This window comes from Labrus mixtus, chromosome 20 (genome assembly GCF_963584025.1).
Source record: "Labrus mixtus chromosome 20, fLabMix1.1, whole genome shotgun sequence".
NCBI classification, from domain to species: domain Eukaryota; kingdom Metazoa; phylum Chordata; class Actinopteri; order Labriformes; family Labridae; genus Labrus; species Labrus mixtus.
In genome coordinates this window covers 12,242,031-12,267,569 of record NC_083631.1, presented here as the reverse complement: position 1 = coordinate 12,267,569, position 25,539 = coordinate 12,242,031, and the positions used below count along the sequence as shown (strand labels likewise).

At 42.5% G+C, this 25,539-nt stretch overlaps 1 protein-coding gene and 1 long non-coding RNA gene across 2 annotated transcripts; one reads left to right on the top strand and one right to left on the bottom strand.

The window, feature by feature from the left end:
* Positions 1-4,718: 4,718 nt before the first annotated feature.
* Positions 4,719-24,245, bottom strand: col1a1a (collagen, type I, alpha 1a). Its single transcript, XM_061026796.1, has 49 exons — positions 24,107-24,245; positions 21,853-22,044; positions 21,416-21,438; positions 20,954-20,989; positions 19,587-19,679; positions 17,962-18,030; positions 17,816-17,860; positions 17,047-17,100; positions 16,907-16,960; positions 16,743-16,796; positions 16,586-16,639; positions 16,436-16,489; positions 15,554-15,598; positions 15,378-15,431; positions 15,209-15,253; positions 15,006-15,059; positions 14,254-14,352; positions 14,092-14,136; positions 13,811-13,909; positions 13,515-13,568; positions 13,302-13,409; positions 12,751-12,804; positions 12,512-12,610; positions 12,362-12,415; positions 12,186-12,284; positions 12,018-12,071; positions 11,856-11,909; positions 11,566-11,673; positions 11,431-11,475; positions 11,209-11,307; positions 11,021-11,128; positions 10,563-10,724; positions 10,404-10,457; positions 10,190-10,297; positions 9,650-9,703; positions 9,505-9,558; positions 9,247-9,408; positions 8,889-8,996; positions 8,586-8,693; positions 8,416-8,469; positions 7,722-7,829; positions 7,497-7,550; positions 7,284-7,391; positions 7,144-7,197; positions 6,916-7,023; positions 6,488-6,767; positions 6,170-6,360; positions 5,804-6,046; positions 4,719-5,447 (listed from the first exon to the last, which is right to left on the bottom strand). The coding sequence occupies exons 1-49, from the start codon at positions 24,186-24,188 to the stop codon at positions 5,301-5,303; spliced, it is 4,344 nt and encodes a 1,447-aa protein (XP_060882779.1). The 5' UTR covers positions 24,189-24,245; the 3' UTR covers positions 4,719-5,300.
* On the top strand, positions 16,849-25,485 carry LOC132954268 (uncharacterized). Its single transcript, XR_009665734.1, has 2 exons — positions 16,849-16,985; positions 23,997-25,485. It is a non-coding gene; the product is annotated as an uncharacterized LOC132954268 (long non-coding RNA).
* The last annotated feature ends 54 nt before the right edge of the window (positions 25,486-25,539 follow it).

Here is a 25,539-nt window from a genome sequence, read left to right as displayed (position 1 = left end):
GCCAACGTTGATCGCTGTCCAAGGTGCTGATACTCCATTTGCAGTAGTTTTAGATAGCTAACCTATACAGTGCAGGTGTGGCCTCGTCTTATCGTAGCATACATACAACACAGATGTTGACGGACCCACCACTCATCCAATCACACGCTCCGTAAGGGGAGAATAGTTGAGTCGACATCGTGGTTGAATGGACCGACTTTAAGCGCGCCACCATTCAGGAAATCTTCTCTAAGATGGACTATGAGATCCCACAATGCTTTCTAGGTGAGATATGCGTGTTCCTTTCACAATAGAGTTAAACAAAGAAAAACGATGACAATAGACAGGAAAGCAAGGCCACGAAGGAAACAACACAAAGACATCTTGCGTTTGAAACTGCTGGATTTGAATTAAGGAAAGAGAGGTCGCAATCGCCGGTTAAAGGCTTGACAAATGTTGGTTAACAGGTAGACATTTGTCTTGGATCTGTATTGTGTGGTCGGCCCATCACTGACAACATGCAGTACTGAAGCAGAGGGATGTTGGTCCTTGAGGTAAGTAAGAACTTTTGCTAGATGAGCCCAGATAGCTGAGGGGTCATGGTGAAAAGAGGAGATGATAGAGCAGACTGCAATGACACCTTTCTTGCTTTAGGCCACACCAGTGTGAAGTGAGGCCTGTTTGTGTGAATCCCCAAAATGAACTGCTTGGATTTCACTGCTGTATTTGCAGAGGAAGTTCTCTGCAAAGTCGATGAGCAGGACAATCTCATCTTCACTGACATTTTCCTTTACACCACGACGAACGGTGTACTGGTGTCTGATATTGAAGACATGTTTCCCTAACTTTTTCTTGAGACCTATAAGAAAGTCTTCCATCAAGGTGTGTAGAGTTTAATCCTCCTGCACCGTTTTCCTTTTTTTTGCAGTTACCACATACTTCAAATACTCAGACGACACAGCCATAGTTGCACATAGTTGAACATCACTAACGCTGGTTACCCACTAACACAATGCTACTGTTGAAATGTTGAATCCTTCAAATATCTTGGACTCACACCACTGACACTCATAAAAGCTGCCAGAAAAGACTTTAGGCCATATGAAAACTTAGAGCCCCCCGTCTGTTTCGCTTCACCTTCTGAAAAAAAGCATCATCAAAAACTGCAGTTCCTCGAGTGTCCACTTGAGGCTGGCTCCAAATAAAGTCACATACACACCTTGTAAGAGGTGGTGTAGGTGTAGTGCTGCACACTAAAACACCGGACTTACGTAAGGCTCTGTCATTAGTTCTAGACTGATACGGCAAAATATCAGAACAGTTCTGTACAAACTAAAGATTCAAGCCGTAAAAGTCCAGGGGCCTCATGTATCAACAGTGCGTAGAAAGTGTTCTAAATTCGGTCTTACGAATGAAATTTAGAATGTTTCTAAGTACAAAAAAATCCGTATTTCTCAAACATGCGGACGGCGATCGTACGCACAGCGGTAATCAGTGTTGATAAATCCCACATGTTCTTAACCAGCAGGCTCGTGCATGTTCGGGGACATTTGCATTCAGAAACGCCTCCACTAAACCATTAATGGTAACAACACACCTCTTTAAAAACCACGTGAACACATTTAGCCTACCTCGGCGGAATAATACGAGAGCAAAGGAAAGAAGCTTTGTAACAGAAATGTAAGTGGATGAGGATGAATAAAAACTGGTAATAAATAGATAAAATAAGGTTAGTAACTCTCGCGCTGTGATCCAATTAAATTATAAGACCTCTACGGTACCCGCCTCACCCGCAAAGCAACCGGCATTGTGCGTGACCCCACCCACCCCTCGCACAGCCTCTTCAGCCTCCTGCCATCGGGGAGACGGTAGCGCAGCCTGCGGGCCGGCTCCACCAGACTGGGGAAACAGTTTCTTCCACCAAGCTGTCAGGAAGCTTAACTCTCTCCCCTCTCTTCCTCCCCCCCCCCCCCCCCCTCTGCCCCCACGAACACTCGACGTTGAAACCCCCTCCCGTTTGCCACCAAGAACTCTGGACTAATAACTCTGGGGGTAACTATTCAAACACTCAGTTTACTGCACATTGCACATATTGCACAAGTATACTTTTTCTTTAAATGGTATTTTATTTTATTTACCATTTTGTACCTTTTGCACAATTTAGAATTTATTACTGTAAATATTGTTTATCTTATTTTACCTCATTTTATTTTATCTATTTTACCTTATCATATTTTACCTTATTTTGGTTGTATTGCACCGTGGGACGGAGACAAACGCAATTTCGATTCAACTGTATGTCTGGCATATTTTGAAATTGACAATAAAGTTGACTTTGACTTTGACTTGATAAGTCTTTTGGATATGCAGAATAAGGGGCAGAAGCTGAACAGTGACGATTAAAAGTTTGGGTTCGTCTGGTAGAAATGTGATGATGAAGATGGTTCATAGCAAGACCAGCGTCTCATCACTGGGAGAGCTGGGAGTGCAGGGACTGAGTTTGTGAAAGACAGTAAAAGGAAGTTGTCAGATGAAGCAGTTGAGACTAGATTTGGATGAGGAGGAGTAATGCTAGTTGGGTGCTAAAATAAAGATAGGAGAAAAACATGAATTGTCTTTGTTCTTATCTTCTTCTCTTCTCCTCTATGAAAAAGAGGGTGAAGGGGGAGGTAGAGCAACACATGTTAAAACATTGTTATCTGAATTTTTAGGCCTGACAGATTCAAGTAAGAATTCCTGATACATCAGCTACAATAATAGGGGTTGATGTGAAAAAATCTCAGCAGCAGATCCTTCACAATCTTCACTACTAACAAAACTACCCTCATGACTAAACAACAACTTTAGTGTCTTCTTATAAACTATCACTAAAAACCCACATCCCTTTGATATTTACCCTCAGTGTAAAGTCAGCTGCTGAGTGAGTCCCTCTCAGCAAACAGAGCCTCCTCTGTGTCTGCAACCAGAGAGGACGACATTCCTCTGCCCAGGCCTCAAATAAAGACCCAAATTCTTGCAAAAATAATTCAGTTTCCCGCTGGGACTGCAAACCTATCCGCTGCTCCTGGGTATAGCTGCCTCTCTCAAGGTGGACAATCAGTGTCTTTGTAAAGCCGGGCTAATGCCAACAGCTAAACCCAGAGCAGGTCACTCTGCTAGCAGTCAGTCATGCTGCCTGAGCGGTGCAGATGCTCTGCCGTGCTGTGGGAACAGGATTATCGCTTGCAAACATCATTCTCTTTACAGCTGGAATACTAGACAAACTTTTGTTTTGCTGTTGGATTATGGATTTTCCGGATACTTATTTTCCAAATGGATTTAACAGCCAAACTAAAACATCACTTGGACTAAGGGAGAGCTTGACAACAATGAGTCTCCATCAAGTGGGAGGTAGGCCACAGTTATTCTTGTTTTCTGACCCAGATATACAACAAGCTGTCAAATTAGTCAAGCTGCATTGAGCTGCTAATTTTATATTGGCTACAGCATGCTAATGATTTAAGACGAGGCTGACAATTTGATTGATCACCTCTGGTGGCAATAGTTCTTCAAATGTTTTAAACCATCAACAATCAAGAAGCAAAATGTCACAGTGACTCAAGGCATTTACGTTCCATCATGAGCACTCAAAGAAAACAAGGATCTTTTTTAGCTCTGAAAAGGGAATAACCTGCCACAGTGGCACAGGCAATTTATACCATCCACAGGTACAAATTAAACAACACACTAACAACAAAAACATTTTTAAGGTGTTTCGTAACTCCTGTTTCCTAAATCAGTCACTGTACAACTGAAACTTAGGTAAAAAAGCTGCTTTAATTCAAGACAGAAGGGGGTAATCAGCCAGTCACTCAGGGAATTAGGAAGGATTCAATGTTAGACCACTTAACATGCTTTATTTCAGCATTCAAAATAATTAAAAACATCTCAATTTATTATACATATACAAAATAGGTACAGATCCTTGTGTTGTTTTTCACTCAATGGTGTGTTTGTCTTCTCTCACAAACTCTTAACTGATGGCTGTTTCTTGTGCATTTAAAAAAAAAAAAAAGAATCTCTTGCCAAATAAGAAACAAACTCCAAACAGATTTGTGGATGAAGGGGAGGAGAAGAATTTGTACGACAGAAAGGTGTTGGGGAGTTTGAAAACATCAAAACCAAATTCAGAGCATAGGCAGCTCCGAGACAGAGCAAGTAATTGACCGCCAGCTCTACCAAGACTGCAAACAAGACAAGTTTGTCTCATCCTAGACTCCAAGAGTAAAAGATGTGGTTGACTTTTAGCACCAAGAGGGCCCTGCTACTTCAGAGTGACCTCAAAGAAAGAATAGCACCTTAAGTTTGAGCTGTTCCTGCTTCTGTTAAAGTCAGTAAACACCGACTACCCCACCAACCGCCACAACATCTGCAGGCATCACTTCAAAAACACTGGGCCCCCACACCCCCCCCCCCTTTTTTTTTTTTTTTACAAAATGAAATCCTTGCTTTTGTGAGGTAGCCAGAGGATTTTTTTTTTCTTTTCAAAAAAAGAGGTTTGAACCCATGTTTCTCTGCTGGTGGTTTTAATGTGACTTCTTTAAAAGAAAGGGTAAAACTGAAAGGAACAAACAGGAAAGCAACCACAACACAATCAAATCACAACAGCTACAACATCAGCGGATGAGGAGGAGGGAGTTGTCAGTGTTGTCTTAGGAAGGTGGAAGGGATGGGCAGAACAACAGAGACAAACATGGCTGTCAGTTTCACCGTTTATTCATCAACACCGGAAACGTGTTACAAAGCAATTGGGTTCTGTCTGTTGGGACTGTCCTTTCATTCCTCTCACTGCAGTGGTGTATAAAAATACAAAAGTCACCTTTGTGTTTCTGTTGGTTTCTGTAAACTCCAGAAGGGCCTGGTTCGGCTGGTTGAAGAGGGGAAGTAAATTTTTACACTTTACAGAAGCATATATTATTTTCTTGTTGCCAGTGAAACAAAACGTCTTCTTTACAGGATCCTTGGTGTTGGTGATGATAAAAAAAACAAAAAAAAAACAAAACAAGAGTCAGAAACAAAAAAAAAGTAGTGGTCCCGAACACGACAATGCAGACTCTGCCACATTGCCGCCATCTTGTTGAAGTGCAGGTTTCAGGCAAAAGTGGACCATTGGAACAACGGCCGAATGGAAACTCGTAGAATCACGAGCGGAGGGTCGATTTCAGAAAAATGGCAATAGAGAAACGTTTTGGTGGGGCTTCTTTTAGAGAGAGATGACTGCTAGGAAAAATAAAACACACACACACACACACAACAACAATTTCAAGTCCAGATTTCTCTTTTTACAAGAAACAGACGGGTCCAACTTCAAGGCCGAACTCTTGGTCTGGAGCACCAACATCCATAGGAGCGATATCAATGATGGGAAGGCGAGATGTTTTCGATGTCTTGTAGTCGATGACTGTCTTGCCCCATGTACCGGTGTGTGACTGAAGGGGAGAAAAGAAGAAAGGCGTATAAGTATCGACATTCTAAGTGATTCCTAGGAAATAAATGGAAAAAATCTCCATTTTAGCTTTTACGTTTGACCAAAACAAGGAGCAAGACTAGTTGCAATAGCTAGCATGCATTTTTGTTTTTGTCAACTGTGATTCTTAATTTGCTCTCTATCTGACTCACATGTTTGTGTACCACCAGGGAGGGAAAATATCTGTTGATTGGTGATCCCTGACCGTTAACTTCCAAATAACTGGTTTCTCAGCTTTAACGGTTTAGCATTAAGCATTTAGCAACCTTTTAGTTGTCAATGGGACTTGTGGGAGAGAATCAACATAAGTTTTCTCACCGTGCATCCATCCTCCAGGACGCTGTAGGTGAAACGGCTGTTGCCCTCTGCTCTGATCTCGATCTCGTTGGAGCCCTGGAGGAGCAGGGCCTTCTTGAGGTTGCCAGCGCTGGCGTCCATGTAGGCAACGCTGTTCTTGCAGTGGTAGGTGACATTCTGGGTAGCCTCAGTGGACATGAGACGCAGGAAGGTCATCTGGATGTTGACATCCTCGGGCTGAGAGCCCTCGCTACCGTACTCGAACTGTGGAGGCAAGAGGAGTGAGGACATTTTAGAGACTGGTAGAGATGGATTTAGATGCCAAACTGAACAAGAGAAGACCAAGTCAGGCTAAGAAAAAGGAGAGAAAGTGCTTCAATTATTTACCTGGAATCCGTCGGACATGGCCTCTCCGAACCAGACGTGCTTCTTCTCCTTGATGTTCTTGCTGACGTACCAGTTCTTCTTGGCAACCTCAGGCTGAGTTGGTGTTACGCAAGTCTCTCCGGTCTCCATGTTGCAGTAGACCTTGATGGCATCCTGAGTGCAGCCCTGGTCAGGGTCAATCCAGTACTGTCCTGAAGAGGGCAGAGTCAAGAGAGGCAAAGATCAGAAAAGTCCGGTATTTGTCTTCCAGTTTTCATCCGAAATGCTGCTATATACTGTTATGAACACGTTCCACCTCCTCTAAATCCCTTTACTCACCGCTCTTCCAGTCGGGGTGGCACATCTTGAGGTCACGGCAAGTTCTGGCAGGGTTCTTGCGGGTTCCATCAGGGCTGCGGATCTGTTCGATCTGCTGGCTCAGGCTCTTCAGGGTGCTATCAACCTCCAGGTCTCGATCGCGGAGAACGTTAGCGTCATCAGCACGGAACATGCGGAAGGGATCAGGAGCCTTCTCCTGAGGCTGGGAGATGAAGCCAAGGTCGAATCCGCCACCAGGGGCACCGGGAGCTCCGGCGGGTCCAGGAGGCCCGGGAGGACCCTGGCAGATGAGAGAGGAAAGAGGAGGAAAAGAAGATGGAGGTTAATTTACTGCTGTCAAAGGCTGATGTCATACATTTCCTCAGTGAGGCCCTCAAAGTGAGTCAGGAGATAAATGGATGTGTAGATAAACATTTAGTCAGACTCACAGCAGGTCCCATCTCTCCAGATCGTCCACGAGGTCCAGGGGGTCCAGTAGGTCCAGGAAGACCAGACATACCGTCCTTTCCAGGAGAACCAGCAGATCCAGAAGCTCCCTGCAGACATCATTAAGAAGAACTTTAAAGTCTCTGAATGCCACTCACTCCAAACACTTCAAGACCTTGGTAATATATAAATGCAAAACATTTTGAACTGCTTAAGGTTAGTTAACTCACTCTAGGTCCAGCGGGTCCAGCAGTACCGGCGGGTCCTGGCTCTCCAGAAGATCCCTGCATTGTTTAGAATAGATGTTAGGCTTTAAGTCTGTATATTGAATATGCTGTTTAATTTTAGGTATAACTTTAGAGTTACATACAGGAGATCCAGGGGCTCCCTGCATTCCAGTGAAACCTCTGTGTCCCTTCATGCCTCTTTCTCCAGCCTCTCCAGACTCTCCCTTGTCTCCACGGAGACCAAGAGCTCCCTGAAAAGAGGATTAACTCGAGTGAGGGTGTTGGATTTATTTCCTCTGCAAGCATGTTTCATTTGATTTAAGTGGTCTCTCAAAAGAGGTGATGTTGTGACTTACAGCAGGGCCACGAGGTCCAGCAGGGCCAGCAGAGCCAGCGGGTCCAGCAGGTCCCTGAAAGAAAATTCCAAAAGTCAAATGTAAAATGTGTCGATGGCAAGGCAGGCTGCCTCAAAACAATCTATGCTCTCACCTACAGTAGATCTAGTATCATCAGCTGCATTTTTGATTTCTTCAGGACAATTGTACTCACACTGAATAAAAATAAAAAGTCATGACACTCACAGTCTCTCCACGGTCTCCATTCTTTCCAGCGGGTCCGACAGGTCCGGGGGCACCAGAGGGTCCAGGGGCACCAGGGGCTCCAGATTGGCCAGACTCTCCACGGTCTCCCTGAAATGCAAAGAAATTTTTTTTCACTTTTACTAGTCCTATTTTTAAGGGATTTGAAGGGTTACTGTAGTTAAAAAAGATGAGATAAAACAAGTGTTCTCTAAACAAGGGACTAAAAGTTGTTTGGAAATATATTTTTTACCAAAGTAACTTCACACGTAAAAAGATTTAGTGATTCATGCCACTGTTATCGTCACACAAAAAATACTTGCAGATGGTATAGCTGGCAGCTTTATTGGTGATTTTTTTTTTTAACCCATGTCAATAAAAAACAATGTTTGTCTTTTGTTTGATAGCTTTTCAGCTATTATACCACAACAAATGGTCAGTATCCAGAAGAAGTTACTTGAGGTAACATTCTGTTAGCTCAACTATCTTGCATACTGGTCCTCCAAACGCTTGTGTCAGATCCTTAAAAAACCTTTCTGACTTTTCAAGATCTATTCTGCAGAAGAAGCAAGAGCTGCAATCTCTTATGTATCGAACTCTTAGGATTCCAAATCTACCTCAGTTGTCAACCATTTCATTTGTGAATGCCTTGGCTCTTCTGCAATGGTGAGTTGGCAAAGATGTCATGTGAACTCACCTTGGGTCCAGCAGGTCCATCGCGACCAGATGATCCCTCGTTACCAGGGCTTCCCTAAAGAAAGAAGGTTGACTGATTAGGAAACACCTTCAGGGTTAACTGATATAGACTTTAGTGTATACAAATCAAAAAGAAAGCCTTAGTGTAAGGCTAAAATTGTTTCTATATACCTCACGTCCAGCCTCGCCGGGGGCTCCAGCCAGTCCAGGGGGTCCCATGGGTCCAGGAGGTCCGCGCTCACCACCGGGTCCGGAAGAACCTTGTTTTCCGACCTCACCCTGTAAATGACCCAGACACAGTCAGTCAATCATGGTTTGCTTAGTGTTGAAAGTTATTTCAACACTGATTTGAATTTTCTGGATTTGAACTGCTGTGTGCTTCACAACATCATAAATGTTGTTGAAGGCTTCTAGATTCTGGCTTCATTAAAGTCACTGTCAAGTACACTTCATAGAGTAACACCAAGAACTTACAGAAGGTCCGGGCATGCCAGGGAAACCTCTCTCTCCTCTCTGTCCAGGCAGACCAACAATACCACGTTGTCCAGCAATACCTGAAGGTCCAGGCAGACCAGAGCTACCCTGTGGAGGGCAACAAGGAGAGTCAAAGAGAAAGTGGTTAGACATCAAGATGTAGGGTTACAGAAGCTGAAAAGGTCTGCAAGCAGTCATTTGTAATTTTGAATACTTTTTTGTCTATGATTTAGAGGTAAAATTGGTTAGTAAATATTTTGAAAACCAATCATTTAATGTGTTTTAAAATAAAACAGAAGGGGCAAATTTCACCAGCATTTTAATGCATTCTGATAGTTTTGAATAAAAGATAACTTACAGGAGCACCCTCAGCACCAGCGCCTCCCTTCTCTCCTGCAGGTCCTGGGGGTCCAGCAGCGCCCAGCTCACCAGTGCGACCAGCAGGTCCAGTCTCACCACGGTTTCCTTTTGGTCCCTCCTTGCCAGAAGGTCCAGAGGGTCCGGGAGGTCCAGCGTTGCCCTTTGAGAGGAATAAAACACTGCTTTAAACTATCCTGGATGTTTAGAGCTGTCCCAGGAACAGGAAGTGCTACTACAATATTAGAGAAAGCCTTACAGAGGGGCCGGGAGGTCCAACTCTGCCAGCAGCACCAGGGAAGCCAGTTGCACCCTGGGGAGACAAACAGAGATCAGTAAGCTGAATGTGTTTGGGATTTGGCAGTATTAAATCAATGTTAATGCAAAAGAGTGTGATTACTTACGGGAGGTCCACCAGGTCCGCGGGCTCCCTTAGCGCCAGTGTTTCCAAGGGGACCCTGAAAGGACACAATGTTGAGTAAAACATTGAAGTGGACTTTATAAGCCAAATAGTGGGTCGCAATATTGGAAATGCACACTAACTTTCAGTCAACCTAGCACGGACTAAGCTAAGACTGAGCTGGGCACAAGGCCTCCTGGCTAACAGCTTCAATGCAAAATGTACTCCCCATATAGTGTGTGTATAAAGACATTAGCTTTTTTTGTACCATGCTGTTAAACATGTTTATTTTGTCTGTCAAAATATGCAATTCAATATGAAACCTAATGGGGATTCATGGTTTTTTGAGCAAGCCTCAAGTTGACACTCAAGTGTAGTTTTTTTGCACTTCTGCATTTGCTTCATTTTTCAACAATGGATATTTTCCCACTTGGTCACTGAACATCTGAGAATCAGTGCCAGGTAATGTAGCTATTGAGAATGGCAGTCTGATGCTTTTTCAACACTCTTACTGTACAAGGTGTGAATGTGTTGGTTTACAAACCTGAGGTCCAGGGGCACCAGTAGGTCCAGCAGCGCCGGGAACACCAGCATCTCCCTTAGCACCATTATCTCCAGCCTCTCCCTTAGCTCCAGGCTGTCCATCAGCACCCTGTGGATAAAGAGAGAAAAAGAAAGAATCCTCAGTTCTATCTTGAAGCTATAAACAAAAAGGAAAATAGTTGGTGAAAGAAGCTAGGACGTTTCTGAATACTTACAGGAGGTCCAGCGAATCCAGCGGGTCCAGATGGTCCGGACTCTCCACGCTCACCCTGAGAAAGTAAAAGGAAGAGTCAGCCAAGGATTGCAAAACGTTCTTGAGAACTTTAAACTGAGGCTTCGTCTTCTGCTCCCTAAAGAGCAAGACAGATTCTTACAGGGGCTCCACGGGCTCCGGAAGGTCCAACAGCTCCTGGGGCGCCAGGCTCTCCTTTGTCTCCAGAGGCTCCAGCAGGTCCAGGAAGTCCAATAGGTCCAGTCAAACCACGGACACCATCCTTACCAGGAGCGCCATCAACACCCTTGCCTCCTTGGTCACCCTGTGATATAAGTTGGAGTCTGAGTTATACAAGTGGTGATCATACGTCAGTCCCTGTAATATTTTGAGACTCCTGTGGGTGGTGCTGTTTGTTGTTTGTGAATAAAATGAATTTGCAGTTGGTGTGATGGTGATGGTAATCTTGGTGCTAAACATACTGTAAAGATACTTAAACTCACAATCCTGTAAGTGGTCTAAGAGTCATGCTTTGGTAATGTACATCACTGTAACAAGAGACACACAATTCTCTGTACTGCTAATGTTGGAAGTTATAGGAATATTGTTGTAACAACTCACTCTGTCTCCTCTCAGTCCTGGAAGACCACCGGCACCACGCTCACCAGGCATTCCCTGCAGTCCAGGAGGACCCTGAGCTCCAGGAGCACCAGGGGCACCAGCATCACCCTGAGGAAAAGGAGAGCAAGAGGTTAAACATCAAATCAAGGACAACTTAACAGGAGATTGTTTCCCTTCATGGGGTTTACCTTAGCACCATCGTTTCCAGCAGATCCAGGGGATCCACGGGCACCAGCGGGTCCAGCAGCGCCAGGGGCACCACGCTCACCAGGGAATCCTCTGTCACCCTGAGACAAAGTAGTGTCAGAAGGTTAGGTAAGTCATAATGCAATGAAATAAGTCATGAAAAAGAATCATACTTGATCCCCTCAAGATTATCTTGATAGGTATGATGACCACAAGTGACTTACTCTAGATCCAGCAGGTCCTGGGGCTCCAGCTTCACCGGGCACACCCTAAATAGAGAGAGAGGCAATTAATAGGTTCACTGATTATGAGGTATGAAAGTGATTCAGAAACACAGTTGATCATATCTTGGTCATTACCTGCTCTCCAGACTTTCCACTCTCACCAATGGCACCTTGGGGTCCAGGAAGACCCTGGAATCCAGGACCTCCAGCAGCTCCCTGCTCTCCTCTCTCACCAGCAGGACCCTATGGATGAGCAAGAGTAGAGCTGTTACAGCTAACAGAAAGTTACCAAAGGTAAGGCATTTTTGGAGTATGGCTTGCTGTTGAGATGATAATATATTTTTTTTTTGTAATTTGTGGTAAGACACTATCAGGCCATTGAGGGATTCAGCTTGATGTGGGGTTTTTGTATTCATTTTACTTACAGCAGGTCCAGAGGGGCCTTGAGCACCAACATCACCGTCCTTTCCAGGAGCACCCTGTTTAGATAGATTGCAGGCTTTTAGACACACAGGCTGTAGTTGTTATGCATTAAATTTCAACTTTAGAGTGCAGGACAACAAGAAGGCAGACTTTAAACAACTTACACCAGGGCCAGATGGTCCCATGACACCTCTCTCACCGGGCTTTCCACCCTCACCCTACACACAGGAGGAGAAAAGCACTTTAGCAAAATACGTGGAGACAATTTATTCGGCCTATTTCTAATTTCCAAATGTATTGATGCTGTGTAGCAGTAGCGACATGTTACTCACAGCAGCTCCTTTGGGTCCAGGGAATCCCATGACTCCAGGCTGGCCTCTGGCTCCAACAGGGCCAGGGGGTCCAGGGCGGCCATCTTGTCCAGAAGCTCCCTTTTATAAAACAATGGGTTAATGTTTAAATGAAGTTGTAGATTAAAAGGAAAATATAATAATGTAAATAAACTTACAGCAGGTCCCATCTTGCCATCAGGTCCAGGGCTGCCAGGGCTACCAGTCATACCCTACAGGTGAAAGTCAGTGATCAGAACAAGGCTCATACAGTAAACATTACAAAGTCAACAATGTTTCTGGCGATTATGTTCGGGCAGGATGCTCACCTTAGCTCCAGGCAGACCAGCCTCACCAGTGCGGCCAGACTCACCAGTGGAACCTTTAGGTCCAACAGCACCAGGGGCACCACGCTCACCATTGGCACCCTATGATGTTGGTAAAAAAAGTGTCAAGTCAAAAAGTGATTAAACTAAAATAATGAGTTTGATCAATAACTGATCTGAAGTATATCAAAGTTTGTAAGTGAAACAGAACCAAACAAAAAAGGTCCGTGCATTTGACTCACTTTGGCTCCAGAAGGGCCATCAGAGCCAGGGAATCCACGACCACCGGGGCCGCCCTGTAGAGAAAATCAACACATCTTGGTTAACTCTTTTAGCCATAAACAATGTAACAACAGCAATGTAACATCTGTACAATCCATTTAATCCTAATGCCAACATCTCCTGCACTACCCTAGTTCACTTAAACTTTTTCTGGCCTACAGGGGGCAACAACGAATTTACTTACATGGTTTAAAAGAGCCAGATGAGTGTCTGCAACATTTATGGCTTATGCTATGTATACTTTCAAATATGGGTAGATAATATTTGTTTTAATAATGTCTTGAAACCAAGGAGGGAAGAACGTTTTACATGCACAAAAGTATGACTCATTTTAAGTTCCTTCAAATTAAAGAGACATAGCTGCCTTAGAATAAAAAGTGCCAATACAAATATTTTAAGGCAGCTTTATAAAGGGTTGATTTAATTTCCTTAAAATGTCCACTCCACCTTTCCCCTGCTCATTCTTATTAGTACACAGTATAATATTGTGAAAACGAATTGAGTCGCATACTCTCTCTCCGGGAGCTCCACGGCCTCCTGCAGCACCAGGCTCTCCTCTTGCTCCTCTCTTGCCCTCCTCACCAGAAGGTCCTGGGGGTCCTTGAACTCCTGGGGCACCCTTGAGAACACACACACGCAGACGGCATTAGAGACTGAGTGTGTATTCCTACACGAGTGAATAAAGAGGGGTACTCTATGCTGAATGTGGCGAACTGCAACTTACGCCCTCTCCCTTGGCACCGGACTCTCCCTTTGCTCCTGGGGCACCAACTTCACCCTAAGTGGGGGAAAATGAGGACAAACGACAACATGAACACCAAGAAAAATAACCAACACACAATTCACCAATGAAAGATAAGAGATCTACTAAAAATCCATAAAAAGTTAGAATAACAAACAAGATGTTGGTAGGAATAAAAAGGGAATTATTAGTTTTACTTTCATCAAATCTCTAAAAATGGACAGATTTCCTCAAATACTTGTTTTGCTTAGTTCAGTTACGTAGAGAGCTTTACTTACAGTGTTACCCTTGGCTCCGGGGGCACCAGCAGCACCCTGAGGTCCGGATGGTCCTCTTGGTCCGGGGAAACCAGGAGCTCCAGCAACTCCAGCAGCACCCTGCAGGGGGCAGCAGACAGCAACAAAACAATCACATCATGCTGCAAAGCCAGTTCTGAGTAATTGTGGTCTGAATGAATATGTCCCAGCTTGTACACTGGGCTGCTTTGTCAGTTTCTCATCCTTTTGAGACAGGAATTCAAACCCTCAACCTTGATAAACATGTTATGAGAGATACTCACAGGCAGACCCTTAGCTCCAGCAGCTCCATCAGCACCGGAGTTTCCCTGAAAGAGAAGAAGGAAGATGTCAAGTTATTTTGTTGGTATCTCATCTAATCTTTTCTTGGGATCTCAGCAAATACTTGAGGAGTCTTTTTATAGGAAATTATCATGTGTCCTTACAGAAGGTCCAGAGGGGCCAGCAGGTCCTGGGTTACCAGGCTCACCACGGGATCCAGCGGGACCCTCGGATCCACGAGCACCCTGAGCTCCGGCGTCTCCCTATTCAGAGGGGAATAAAAGGACAGGATTCACTGAGTGTGACCAAATCTAATCGTGAACAAATTAAGATGTGAAGAGATTGAAGATTTGTAGCAGGGGCGGACAAAGAGGAATGTATTTTGAATTAAATGGGGTTGAAAATGATTACAAATCCATCTGGTGGTGTTTTAAAGAGAATAGGACAGCTTTCAAAATGCTCTTGGAATCAATTCCGATGCAAAGCAGCAAACAAGTACTCAACATTTTTTTTAAACTAATAACACACATCATCGTTTTATTGTAAGGTAAACTAATTCTAGTATAGTTTTGAGCAGTTGCAAATCTTAAATGAGAAATTAAATGTAGAAAAAAATGTGTCCAGATATGAGCAAACTTTCCATTGCTGCTTTATTGTACTACTGAGGGTGAAAGGTCCATCAAAAATTAAAGAATCCTGATTTAGGCCTGCAACTTTTTAGATGTTATAAGAGGTTACCATGTTTTGGATCTAAACTAAAGGTCAGTTTTGTGTTTTTTATCAGGAAAGTTAGATCCCTGACTTCAATATGATTACTACAACCCGTAGAGAGTAGCGTGGGGAAGAAGAAATGGACATTGAAAAAAGACCCGTGTTTTAGTATTTTGGATGGTTGTGGTGGATGATGTTGCAGTACCTTGGCTCCAGGGCCACCAGGGAATCCAGGGGGTCCAGCAGGGCCAGTAGGACCCTTAAAAGAAACAATAAGACAAATAAATTTAGACCAATGTACCAGATCCATAAAAACAGTATCATCACAGCTATCAGAGAATGTCAAAACTGCATCTCATAAAACGATCACAGATACTTTATTTAAGCTTCAGCGAATTAAAAACTTACAGGAGGTCCAGCAGAGCCAGCAGCACCATCGTTACCACGAGCTCCCTGCAGCATATAGAAAAACAAGATTGGTTTATCCGTTCAGCAATTAAATAATTTGTGTGTGTGTGTGTGTGTGTGTGTGTGTGTGTGTGTGTGTGTGTGTTTGTGGGTTTGAGTGTGAACTCACAGCAGCTCCAGAAGCACCAGTGCGACCTCTCTCACCAGGCAGACCACGGGGTCCCTGAGACATAGAAATCAAGAGTTAGTTAGTCAGATACATTATTTTAATTATTTGGAAGGCAAGGACAATCCAAAATGTTAAAGTCATGGTAAATATGGAGAAGAGGATGCTTGATTACTCACCATAGCACCGGGGGTACCGTTCTCGCCAGAAGCTCCAGCCTCTCCCTAAACAAACATGAAAATACAGACAGGTGTTAAGAATAACTTCAGCAACATTTAAAATGAATTTCACTAGCCAACATTGCTGCTTCTAGTCAGTGTGCTGCAACATGTATGATTATGGCCAATGTGAGCAAATATGGCTGCTATTAGCCAATACCTAGCCCTCATATCTCCTATTAGCTACTACTAACCAGTGTGTAGACGACTCTAGCCAATATGTAGCCAACATGGCTGCTACAAGCCAGTGTGTCGCCTTAACTAGCCAATGTGTAGCCAACATGGCTGTTAGTAGCAGATGTGTTGCCAACATGGCTGCTTTAGCCCATAGGAAGCCAGTGTGGCTGCTACTAGCCAACATGCAGCCCATAGGAAGCCAGTGTGGCTGCTACTAGCCAACATGCAGCATATATTGCTGCTGCTGCTACAACTGCTACAATGGCTGCTACCACTGTTTTTTGTGACTCTGCTATGACCACAGCAAGTACTTATACCCAGAATTATTTCCAGGGCCAGTCTGCCAATGTTACACATACTGTATTGTCTGTTTACTAGTCATTATTACAAAATTTGTTAAAAAAAACATGGGCATTTATGAAGCAGAACATATCTGAAGGAGAAATGCCATGGGATGCTTTTTCAATACAGGAGCCCAATTGAGCCAATTTTAGGGAAAAGGTCAGGATAACTTATCTACTGCTGCCACCAATTTTATCATGTTTTTTTTTAAATCTGTGTCTTATCTGTGTCTCTATTGTACTTATTGTACTTGGGTGTTCAAAATAGATATTTCTTTTACACTGTGATTGAGCATGAAAGAGCAAGATAAAAAAAAACATTCACCTTGGGACCAGCTGGGCCACTGTCTCCCTTAGCACCATCCAGACCGCTGAATCCCTACAGAGAAAGACAAAACACAAAGAAGTTAACTGAATTGTCTTTATATGATTCATCTGTTTTCATCCACATGAGGCGATGTTAGCTCTGACTCACTCTGTGTCCCTTGATGCCGGGCAGTCCAGGGGTTCCGGGGAAACCGCGAGCTCCCTGGGGGAAAGATAAGAGATAGGAGACACAATTCATTATCACAACTCAGGTGGTTTTTTTTAAACATGAAATCCCTGAGAATTACAAAGCTATTGCAATTTACCTGAGGACCGGAAGGTCCAGTCTCACCACCGCGTCCAGGTTTGCCAGACTCACCCTAGGAAAAAGAAGAGAAAGGAATCATTAGAGGGATAAAGTCATTCTTGAATCCAAACTGATAGAATTTATAGATGGTGAATATGATCACATTCAGGCTGTCCTACTTACATCCTCTCCATTCTTTCCAGGGGGTCCAGCAGCACCACGGGGTCCCATGGCACCCTGTAGAGAAAGACATATTTAAAAGGTAAGAAAGGCAACAGACTCCTATGGTAGTGTGTATTTGTGTCCATGTTGCTAATACTCACAGCAGATCCGGGCTCTCCAGACTCACCAGGGGGACCAGTGAATCCCTGAGGTCCCTGTAGGGAGAAATAAACACCATCAACACTCCACTTAAACCAACATTAAAACATGGGTCAAGTTATTGTAACACAGGCATGATCTAGCTGCTGGTGAATCATGAGGGTATCTTTGTTTCATGGCTTCTTTCAGCTCACTCGGGTGGGAACTGCTGCAGAATTTTTAATGCAGTTGTGATTACAAAAACCAAACACTATCTCTCTCTTAATTTGACAGTACTCTCCATACATTATTTTTAAGCAAATATTGTATTTTGAATTACTATCAGATAGCTAAAACTCCATCAAAGACCTACTTTCGCCCTCTCGTTTATCCTTTACAGTAGCTTAAACCATTGAATGATGCTGTGGTGCTTAGACATTCTTAGCAAGAAGGATGTTGGGCAGAGTAAAAGTGCTGTCAAGACACTATTTGCTCCTGTCAAGGTTCAGCCTGTGTGAGCTCAAGTGTGCTCAGATGAAAAAGCAAATTGTTGTTTTTTAAGTGTCCATCCTTTTTCAACCCAAACAGCAATTGTACTGTGAAGATGGAAGGTGTAATAAGTATGAGATAGTTTGAGCCTTTACGCCAACTCTGAGTGCAGTAATGACCTACAGTACTGATGTTAGGATGACGTATGAAAGACTTTTTCTTTCTCTGCCCTTTCTTCCTTCATCCTCCAAGCTCCAAATATACGCCACACTGAGTTAAGAAAGGAGGAATTGTTGTACTTACACTAGCACCAGGAGATCCAGGGGGTCCACGGGGTCCCATTGGGCCCTGTCAATCAAACATGGCAAGGTCAGATACTGCATCAGTATGATTGCCTGTGGTTTTAAAGTGCTTGTGTGTTTGTGTGCGTTTATGTGCGTGTGTCTTACCATAGGTCCAGGAACAGGCATGGCAGGGGATTTGTCATCATAGCCACCAGACATTTGAGGGGAGAAGTTCTAGGAAAAAAGCAAACAGAAATGTAAATACTATAACCTGTCTGCTATGTGTAAACAAATATATTTTTTAAACAAAGTATATTTTAATGCATTCTGATCCATTGACACACCAAGCTCATGATTCATTTCTTTAGATACATTAGCTACAGATTTGATGTATTTAAAACAAATTAGTAAAAAAAATAAGTAATAATTTATTTTGGACATTTCAGCCAATGAGTTTTGATCTCATCACCTGAGCTGAGTTTCACTGGGAGTTGTGAAGCTAAATGAAATCTCTCTGGATCCTACTGTTGTTGTGTGACCACAAAAGCGACATAAACCATATGCTAGATCTAGCTTTGCTATTGGTGGTGAGCTAAATCTAGTTTAAACTGTTTTATGAGTCTCTGTAAGCAACCTTCAATATGTTGTGATCATTAAATCTCTTACATTAACATGCTAAACTATAGTCAGAGTCCACATGAGGAATATTTTGGAACTGCTGTGCAGATTTGGAATGAAAGTCATTAGCAAAGTAAATCACACCATGCTCCATGCTAAAACAGTGTGTGATCAGGTCGAGATTCTTTACACTATGAGATAGCATTTAATCTCACAAACATGACAGAGTACTAACCAGACATGCTGTTTTTGTAAGGTGTCCTAAGACAACTATTGTTTTCATTTAGCACTAAATTGATAGCATTGATTGACTGGTTAGCATTGATTGATTAGCATATGTGTTGATGATAAATTGAACCTGCAAATATTGTTTTGAAATGTGGACAGCAATTATAGCATGGTCATTTAGCTATAGCCTATGTTGTAAAATAGCATGTTAGTCATCAACATAATTAACTAGGATATGTTGGTATGTCCTGATAGCTTAGCTTAGTGAATTGGCTTGTTAGTCGATGGTAAAATCTAAATAAGAACACGTTTATTATCTGGAGAATTTAAGCTATTTATCCTGAACTACAGGAAGTAGTATATTAAAAATGGATTAAAGTTGATGGTTAACTTTAAAATTGTGCTTAATGAGATGGTTCATCTTTGGAGTTTTTATTATTAAATAAGAAGAATAAATAAGTGTTTGGGCATACTGGATAAAGTCTTTGCATGCTACTGATTCTCCATCTTATCCACTGAGCATCTAACCAGATGCTGATCTGACCTACTGACCCAGACTGACAACCAAACTCCCATTCAGAGCCTTGAATCTTAAGACAGAACTATAGTCTGTGAGAGAGTACTGAAAGGATCTTAGCTTAAGTTTAAGGAAAGAAAGTGGATTTCAGTTTCCAATTCCAGCACTTCTTTGATTTTGATATAAGGAAAAACTATGTTGGGACTGATGGATTGTTTTTGGCTGTTTTTCTAATCTTAATGATTCTAAAAAGCGCAGAAGAAGACATCGCAGTTACAGACTTTAAAAAGCTGATATAAGGCCACAACTCAATCTTTTTTATGAGCTTCATGTGTGAGCCTTGAGACTTTTATTTTCTGCCCTGGTTGACTTAGATTTGGACAATTTAAGCTAAATACATAAAAACTAAATTTTCCACAAAACTTACTCCACCGAGGCCAGGGGGTCCAGGGGGGCCGGCAGGTCCAGGCATACCAGGCTGACCGGGGATACCATCGTTACCAGCAGGACCAGGAAGACCCTGTAGATGGGGGGAAAGACAGAGGAAGATGGACAAGAGGGGGGGTCAGCCTTATGTGATACAATGGATTCAGAACTCCAATGCAAATGAAAAACACAGATGAAGAAGGGAAACACAGCAACCACTTTGTCACTGACTGTTTGAACCCTTGTTACATCATCAGTGCAGGTTCTTGTTTATAATATCTCAGTTCCTATGTGTGTCCTCACTTGTCCCTATAGTGACCATGAGGTGTAAGGATACAGGAAATGGGTAAAAAACTACATGTAAGGAATTACATCACCAGCAAAACCTTAAAATAACACGATTGGAATAAATTCTGCACAGAAAAATAAAGAAGATTGTGGATATAATATCATAATTATTTTTAAAATACATTATAAATTTGATGGATTCAACTAGCCAAATTGTTGAACTAATTATGACAAAGATCAAATCTATGTCAGGGTCAGTAAATTATTGAATTATTTACATTTGAGCAGAGATTTTCTCAATTTGCACAAACAGGTCCTCAACACTTAACAGTAAAACTAAAGACAAATCACATCCATCTACTTTTAAAGTTGACTGAATGCATCAGTTTTGTTGACACAACGTTACAGTATATTACTCAGTTTGAAACTTTGATGTACAATACTACAATTGTTTCATTTCAAAGAAGAGCCTTTCCCTAATTGTCTACAACTTTTCTAAAACTCAGCAAATTTTTCACTTTCCTGCTCCAAACATTTTCACCCACAGGCTGCATGTTTCAACCTGACCTCAGTCTGATTTCAGTTAATAATGAACCCTTTCTAAGCAAATGATGTGCTTTACTTCTCTCTGCTGATTCATAAAATCTTCAAAACAAGTGATAGTGAATTTATACATCAGTGGAAGTGACAAAGTACAAAGAAAAGTTAAGTTTTGAATCACTGTATGTACTATATACTTCTGTTACTGGGTCATTGCACACAACTGTGCTTTATGGTAAGTCTAAAGGGGAAAATTTGAATGCAAAATAAAATTTTATAAATGGTGTCTAATCATAACAAAAGCAGAGTATAAAATTATCTTGTTGCCATTTTGACAGGCTGCTGTTCAAACACAATTCAACACTTCTTACATTTTCCACACAAAGATTCTGAATATATGACAGGACTAGTGAATCTGAATCATGTTTCCACATGTGCCCTAATTTAAACATGTCAGTGAAACTGCTTGAACTCCATCTTAAAAGACAGTGAACACACCACCTGACCCAAGATTTCTCTAGAATGATAGTATGGCCTTACCCTGTCTCCCTTAGGTCCACGCTCTCCCTTGGGTCCCTGTGATAAAAATAAAAAAAAGTTTCTTAGTGTTTGAGTACATTTCATTATTCAAATGATGTATGAGAATGTGATTGAAATGATTAATGATGCTAATGATCTGATCAAAAAATGGGTTTAATTGTGTCAGATTTTGTTGAAAAATAAACAACATCTACTGATTAAAAAATAGAATTTAACACCTGATCATCATATTTCAAAATCTTCTTTCCAGTTATGTTTAATTATTAATAAATAGGTCAATATATACATATAACAGAGCAAACAAATACCCCTTTGTTCCTTTTAATTACGTTTGTAACTTCTATTGCTTGTTTGTTGATGGTCAGGATGAATATAGTATAGGAAAGGCATACGATAATATCGATTAATAAAACACTAAAGAAGAATGATGTGAACGAGGGTTGATGAATGATCAATATTTACCTCAACCTGAGGCCCACTCAAGCCTGCAGAGAGAGAGAGAGAGAGAGAGGACACAGACAGAGATTGAATTAAACAGACAAAATACACAATAAGAAGGTTACAAAAAGTATTTCATATGAAGTTTGGGGCTGAAATTATGGGAGAATTCACCGTTTAGAAAAGACTATAGCAGGAGAGGTAGTTCTCATAAGGACGGAAATGCAGATAGATGTCATAGTTACAGAGTGTGAGAGTTTGTGACGCATTGAGTCATGTAGGTGAAGTGAGAAAAGTGTGTTAGACAGACCGGAAGTGATGAAGGTTTTCGAGTTTACTTTTTTAGAGAGAAACAAAATTACAAATTAAAAACGCTGCATTTGTTTTGTGATAAGCAGAGAGAGAAAAATGAAAATGAATGGAATAGAAAGAAGGAACAGGAGATAGTTGAGGCATCATACCGTCGTCGGGGCAGATGGGGCAGCACTCGTCGTGGGGGATGACGGGGTTGGGGCAGTCAGCCGTGTCTTCGCAGATGACCTCATCGCACATCACCGTGCCGCTGTCGCACACGCAGATTTGGCATGGCTCTGGTTTCCACACATCCCGGTCCGCAAACACCTGGCCGTCCAAGGTGCAGCTTCCGCCTGTACCTGAGAGGGGAGGGGGCAAAGGGAGAGATAGGTGAGACACTGAGGCACAAAAGCCCAAACACACGCAAAAGTTTGAAAACTTGAAGTTGACGTTTGCTTAAAAATGAACATTGGAGAAAGAAAAGAAACATGAAGATAAAGATAAGATAAATAATTTGGAGTAAAAATAATTATTGGACCGCATAAAGCATTTCATTAACATAGCCTACAGTATCTGTAATATGATGTAACCTGATCATTATGTATCCTCAAGGGAATATGACATGAACTAAAATTTAAAATTAAAGTTAAAATAATCAAAATTAAGGACTCATTTTAGGCTATAGTCTCCCTTAGCTTCAATCTGCACGAGCTTTTGTTTTTGTTAAATACACAGTTCAAACAAACTATGATCAGGAACAGAAAAGGTGTTTCAACAGTTAGAGACGTAAATTAGTCGCATGAATGCTGGGGACAGATGGACAGGAAGTGGCCTTTAAGTGGCAACCGAAAGAAGCTGAGGTGACAGAGAGGTCACCGACGGTCTGCGTCCGGACGCATGTTCCATCACAGTTACGCACAGATCGCGTCTCCCGGTAGGCCTCAGTTAATCTCTTTAACCTCCATATATAAATAAAAGAAACTTAACGTTCCTATCTGCTCTGACCCAAAAGTCAAATTTTCCGACTTGAGCTGCATCACAGCTGTGAGTTCCTCAGCAAACCCCATAGTGGGGCTCCTTTCAGAGGCTTATAAATCTCCCAGCATGCCAGAGTGTTGAGCTCAGAGGGAAAAGCAGCAGCGCTGCAGACCATCGACTTGGCAGCTGCGGGTGGAAACAGCCCGCATATGTTTGTAATTAGAGGTAACCAAAAAGAGTGGAAAAGAAGAAAAGGAAGAGGAGGAGGAGGAGGAGAGAAAGGGAGGCGGTGAAAGGGGACGTGGCGTGGATGCAGATGCGGAGATGAGCCTCGGGGTGGCGCTGTGAGACCACTCAAAGGGTCAATAAACATCTGCTTTGGATAGGAAGAGAGGCAAGCAGACAGCTGAGTCCTTTCCAGACTAGAGGAACATCTGGAAAAACTGAATTTCAGTCTCTTGGTGCCTGTTTTCAGAGTTGAGCTGAATTTCTTTGTCTTCTTACAGGAAGAAAACGTTTGTTTTTTAAGCAACCACAGAGGCCTTTGTTCCATTTTGTATCATACACTGTGAGTTCTCTGTCTGTGCTACATACTTTTAAACACATCTGGGCTGCAGTTAAAAGGAAAAAAAAAAGCAAAGCTCAGGCTGAAGAGGTCAAATGTTTCCAGCAGACAAGACTATGCCTGCTGCCTCCCCCCCCCCCCCCCTCTCTTTTCCTCCCAGTGTGACTCCCTCTCTCACCTGGCCAACTCTACACTTGGCTTGAGGCGGTGAATTTCTCTGCCACATCAATCAGGCCTGTGAAGCACTTTCCCTGTCTGCCTCGTGTCTAGCTGAAGAAAGTAGCGATCTTTGCTGAAGCCCTTTTCTTTTGGCCTCTTACTTCCAGAAATCTGGAGTTTACCTCCTTTTTCAGGCCCACATCAAGCTTCTAAAGGATGGGGATCAGGCAGTTCCCCTAAGTTTGTTAAACTGATAACATGCAATGAACGGACAAATAATCAACTTTTGGTATTACAATGAGATTATTCATGCATTTCTGCTAGTCTAGACTTTGAGCCTTTGCCTAGAGGAAAGCTTAGAAAACCTGCAGCAACTCGCTCAGGGGGAGGCGGGGGGAGAGAGACACTAACAAACCCAAGAGGAGAGGTGGAGAGCGAGGCCTTCTTTGGATGCCCAATGCATTAAGCACACACTGTACAGTCTAAACTACAAACTAATCTATTGCTCGGTTTATCAATGTAGCTCTGCATCTAAGTTGAGATAAAGGAGGCACAAGCATCACAGGTCTTATCTCTAGTTCAAACATTTTCCTTTCTTCTCTTTCTAAGATCTCAGCAGTCGTCCAGCCAATGAAGAGAAAATCCACTTTCAAAAACCAGTGAGAAAAAAAACAAAAAAAGGGGGTTGAGAAGCTCCAGTAAACAATGGTGAAACTTACGGTCGTCCTCGCCCTGCGCCCTGACCAGGAGCACCACTGCGCCGAGCAGCAGCGCCCGCCGCAAATCCACAAAGCTGAACATATCTAGATGCCACTAGACATGTAGACTCTTTGAGGCAAGAGAGGAAAAAAGTTGGGGATGTTTTCTCTTTCTGCTACACTCCACTCATACACGGGTGTTTGGGGCAGGGTCCGCTTGTCTGTTCACAATCCTCCTGACCCCAGCAGAAAACTCCCTACTGCCTACACAAACTTTCCACCAGGGTTTTTATATGGGAGCTGGAAGAACTGGGAGGTGCTGGGGACCGGACTGAGTGGGGACGCACCCTCATTATCCAGCTGCTGCCGCTCACGTTTAGGGAAGACAAGAATGGACCCCTCCTTCAAAGAGAGAAAAAAACAGAAGAAAAGAAGAAGGAAAATCAGCAGGTCCCTCCTTCCATAATTCCACAGCAGAAGGGTTGGAGTTTGGATCAGAGCAGGAAGGGGGGCTGAGGAAACCTGATCTTGAGGAGCATCGGAGGGTCGGAGGAGGATCTCCTCCTACAGCAGCCATGGGTTTTAATCCAGATTTTAACTATACTCTAGTCTACTTCCTGACTCACTTTGATTTCAGTAGATTATTAGAAAACTTGAAGATGCATTTTTTCAGTTTTAGGTTTTCAAAAACATTTCTAGATCTTGATTCGGCTTTGTTCTCACACTTTTTAGTCCACACACAGTTTGTTCTAGGCTTTGTTGCAGCTAAGTACTTCAACTTTCTTTTAAAGTGGTCGTAGATTTTCTGATTGTTGTTTTAGGTTTCCTGAGGTTTTCCTGGGTTTAAGGTATCTGAGCGTTAATGTGCAGAACATGGCTGTAGGCTCAATAGTGTTTGTTCTACTTCATAGGTCTAACTCAGCTTGTGTTTTTGCTTCTGTTCCTGAATTACTAAAGATAATTTGGAAGTTTAACCTCAGGGTTGGAAGGTTTTTTGGTTCCTTCGTTGATTTATCTCTTGCAGCAAATTCACCCAGACATTTGGGTCTTTTTTAAATAAAGAAATTCTTTGACCAATTTTATTTTTCGGGAAATGTCTTTTCCCCGAGCTATAAAAAGACCCCACATTGTCAAAACAAATGTATTGGTTAAAACATCACACGTGTATTAAACATAATACAGACACGTTTAAACATGATAAAATAGATATTTGGCCACTTGGGACAGCAGAAATAATTTGTGAACTTAACATTTACTTAACTTCATCTTCTTCGTTAATTTGGCTAATGTGCTAGCTAGCGGAAGCTAATTTAAACACAGCACTTATGGAAAACATCAGCATCAGTCTGGAATAATGTGTTTGTTTTTTTTATTAATAAATAATAAAAGTCTGACATTCATCCTCTTTTTGTCTTTTGGTCTGTTTAAAGCCTCTACTAGCTCCTGATTATCTG

Excerpts from the sequence above, each read along its gene's own strand:
- col1a1a (XM_061026796.1), bottom strand. The coding sequence starts at position 24,188 with ATGTTCAGCTTTGTGGATTTGCGGCGGGCGCTGCTGCTCGGCGCAGTG. Across the intron at positions 8,470-8,585 it reads CCGGCGAGGCTGGACGTGAG|GGAAGCCCTGGTAACGAGGG; the intron begins GTATATAGAAAC and ends TTCTTTCTTTAG. Across the intron at positions 7,392-7,496 it reads CTGGACCTCGTGGCCCTGCT|GGAGCTCTTGGTCTCCGTGG; the intron begins GTAAGTCACAAC and ends TCCTCTTTTCAG.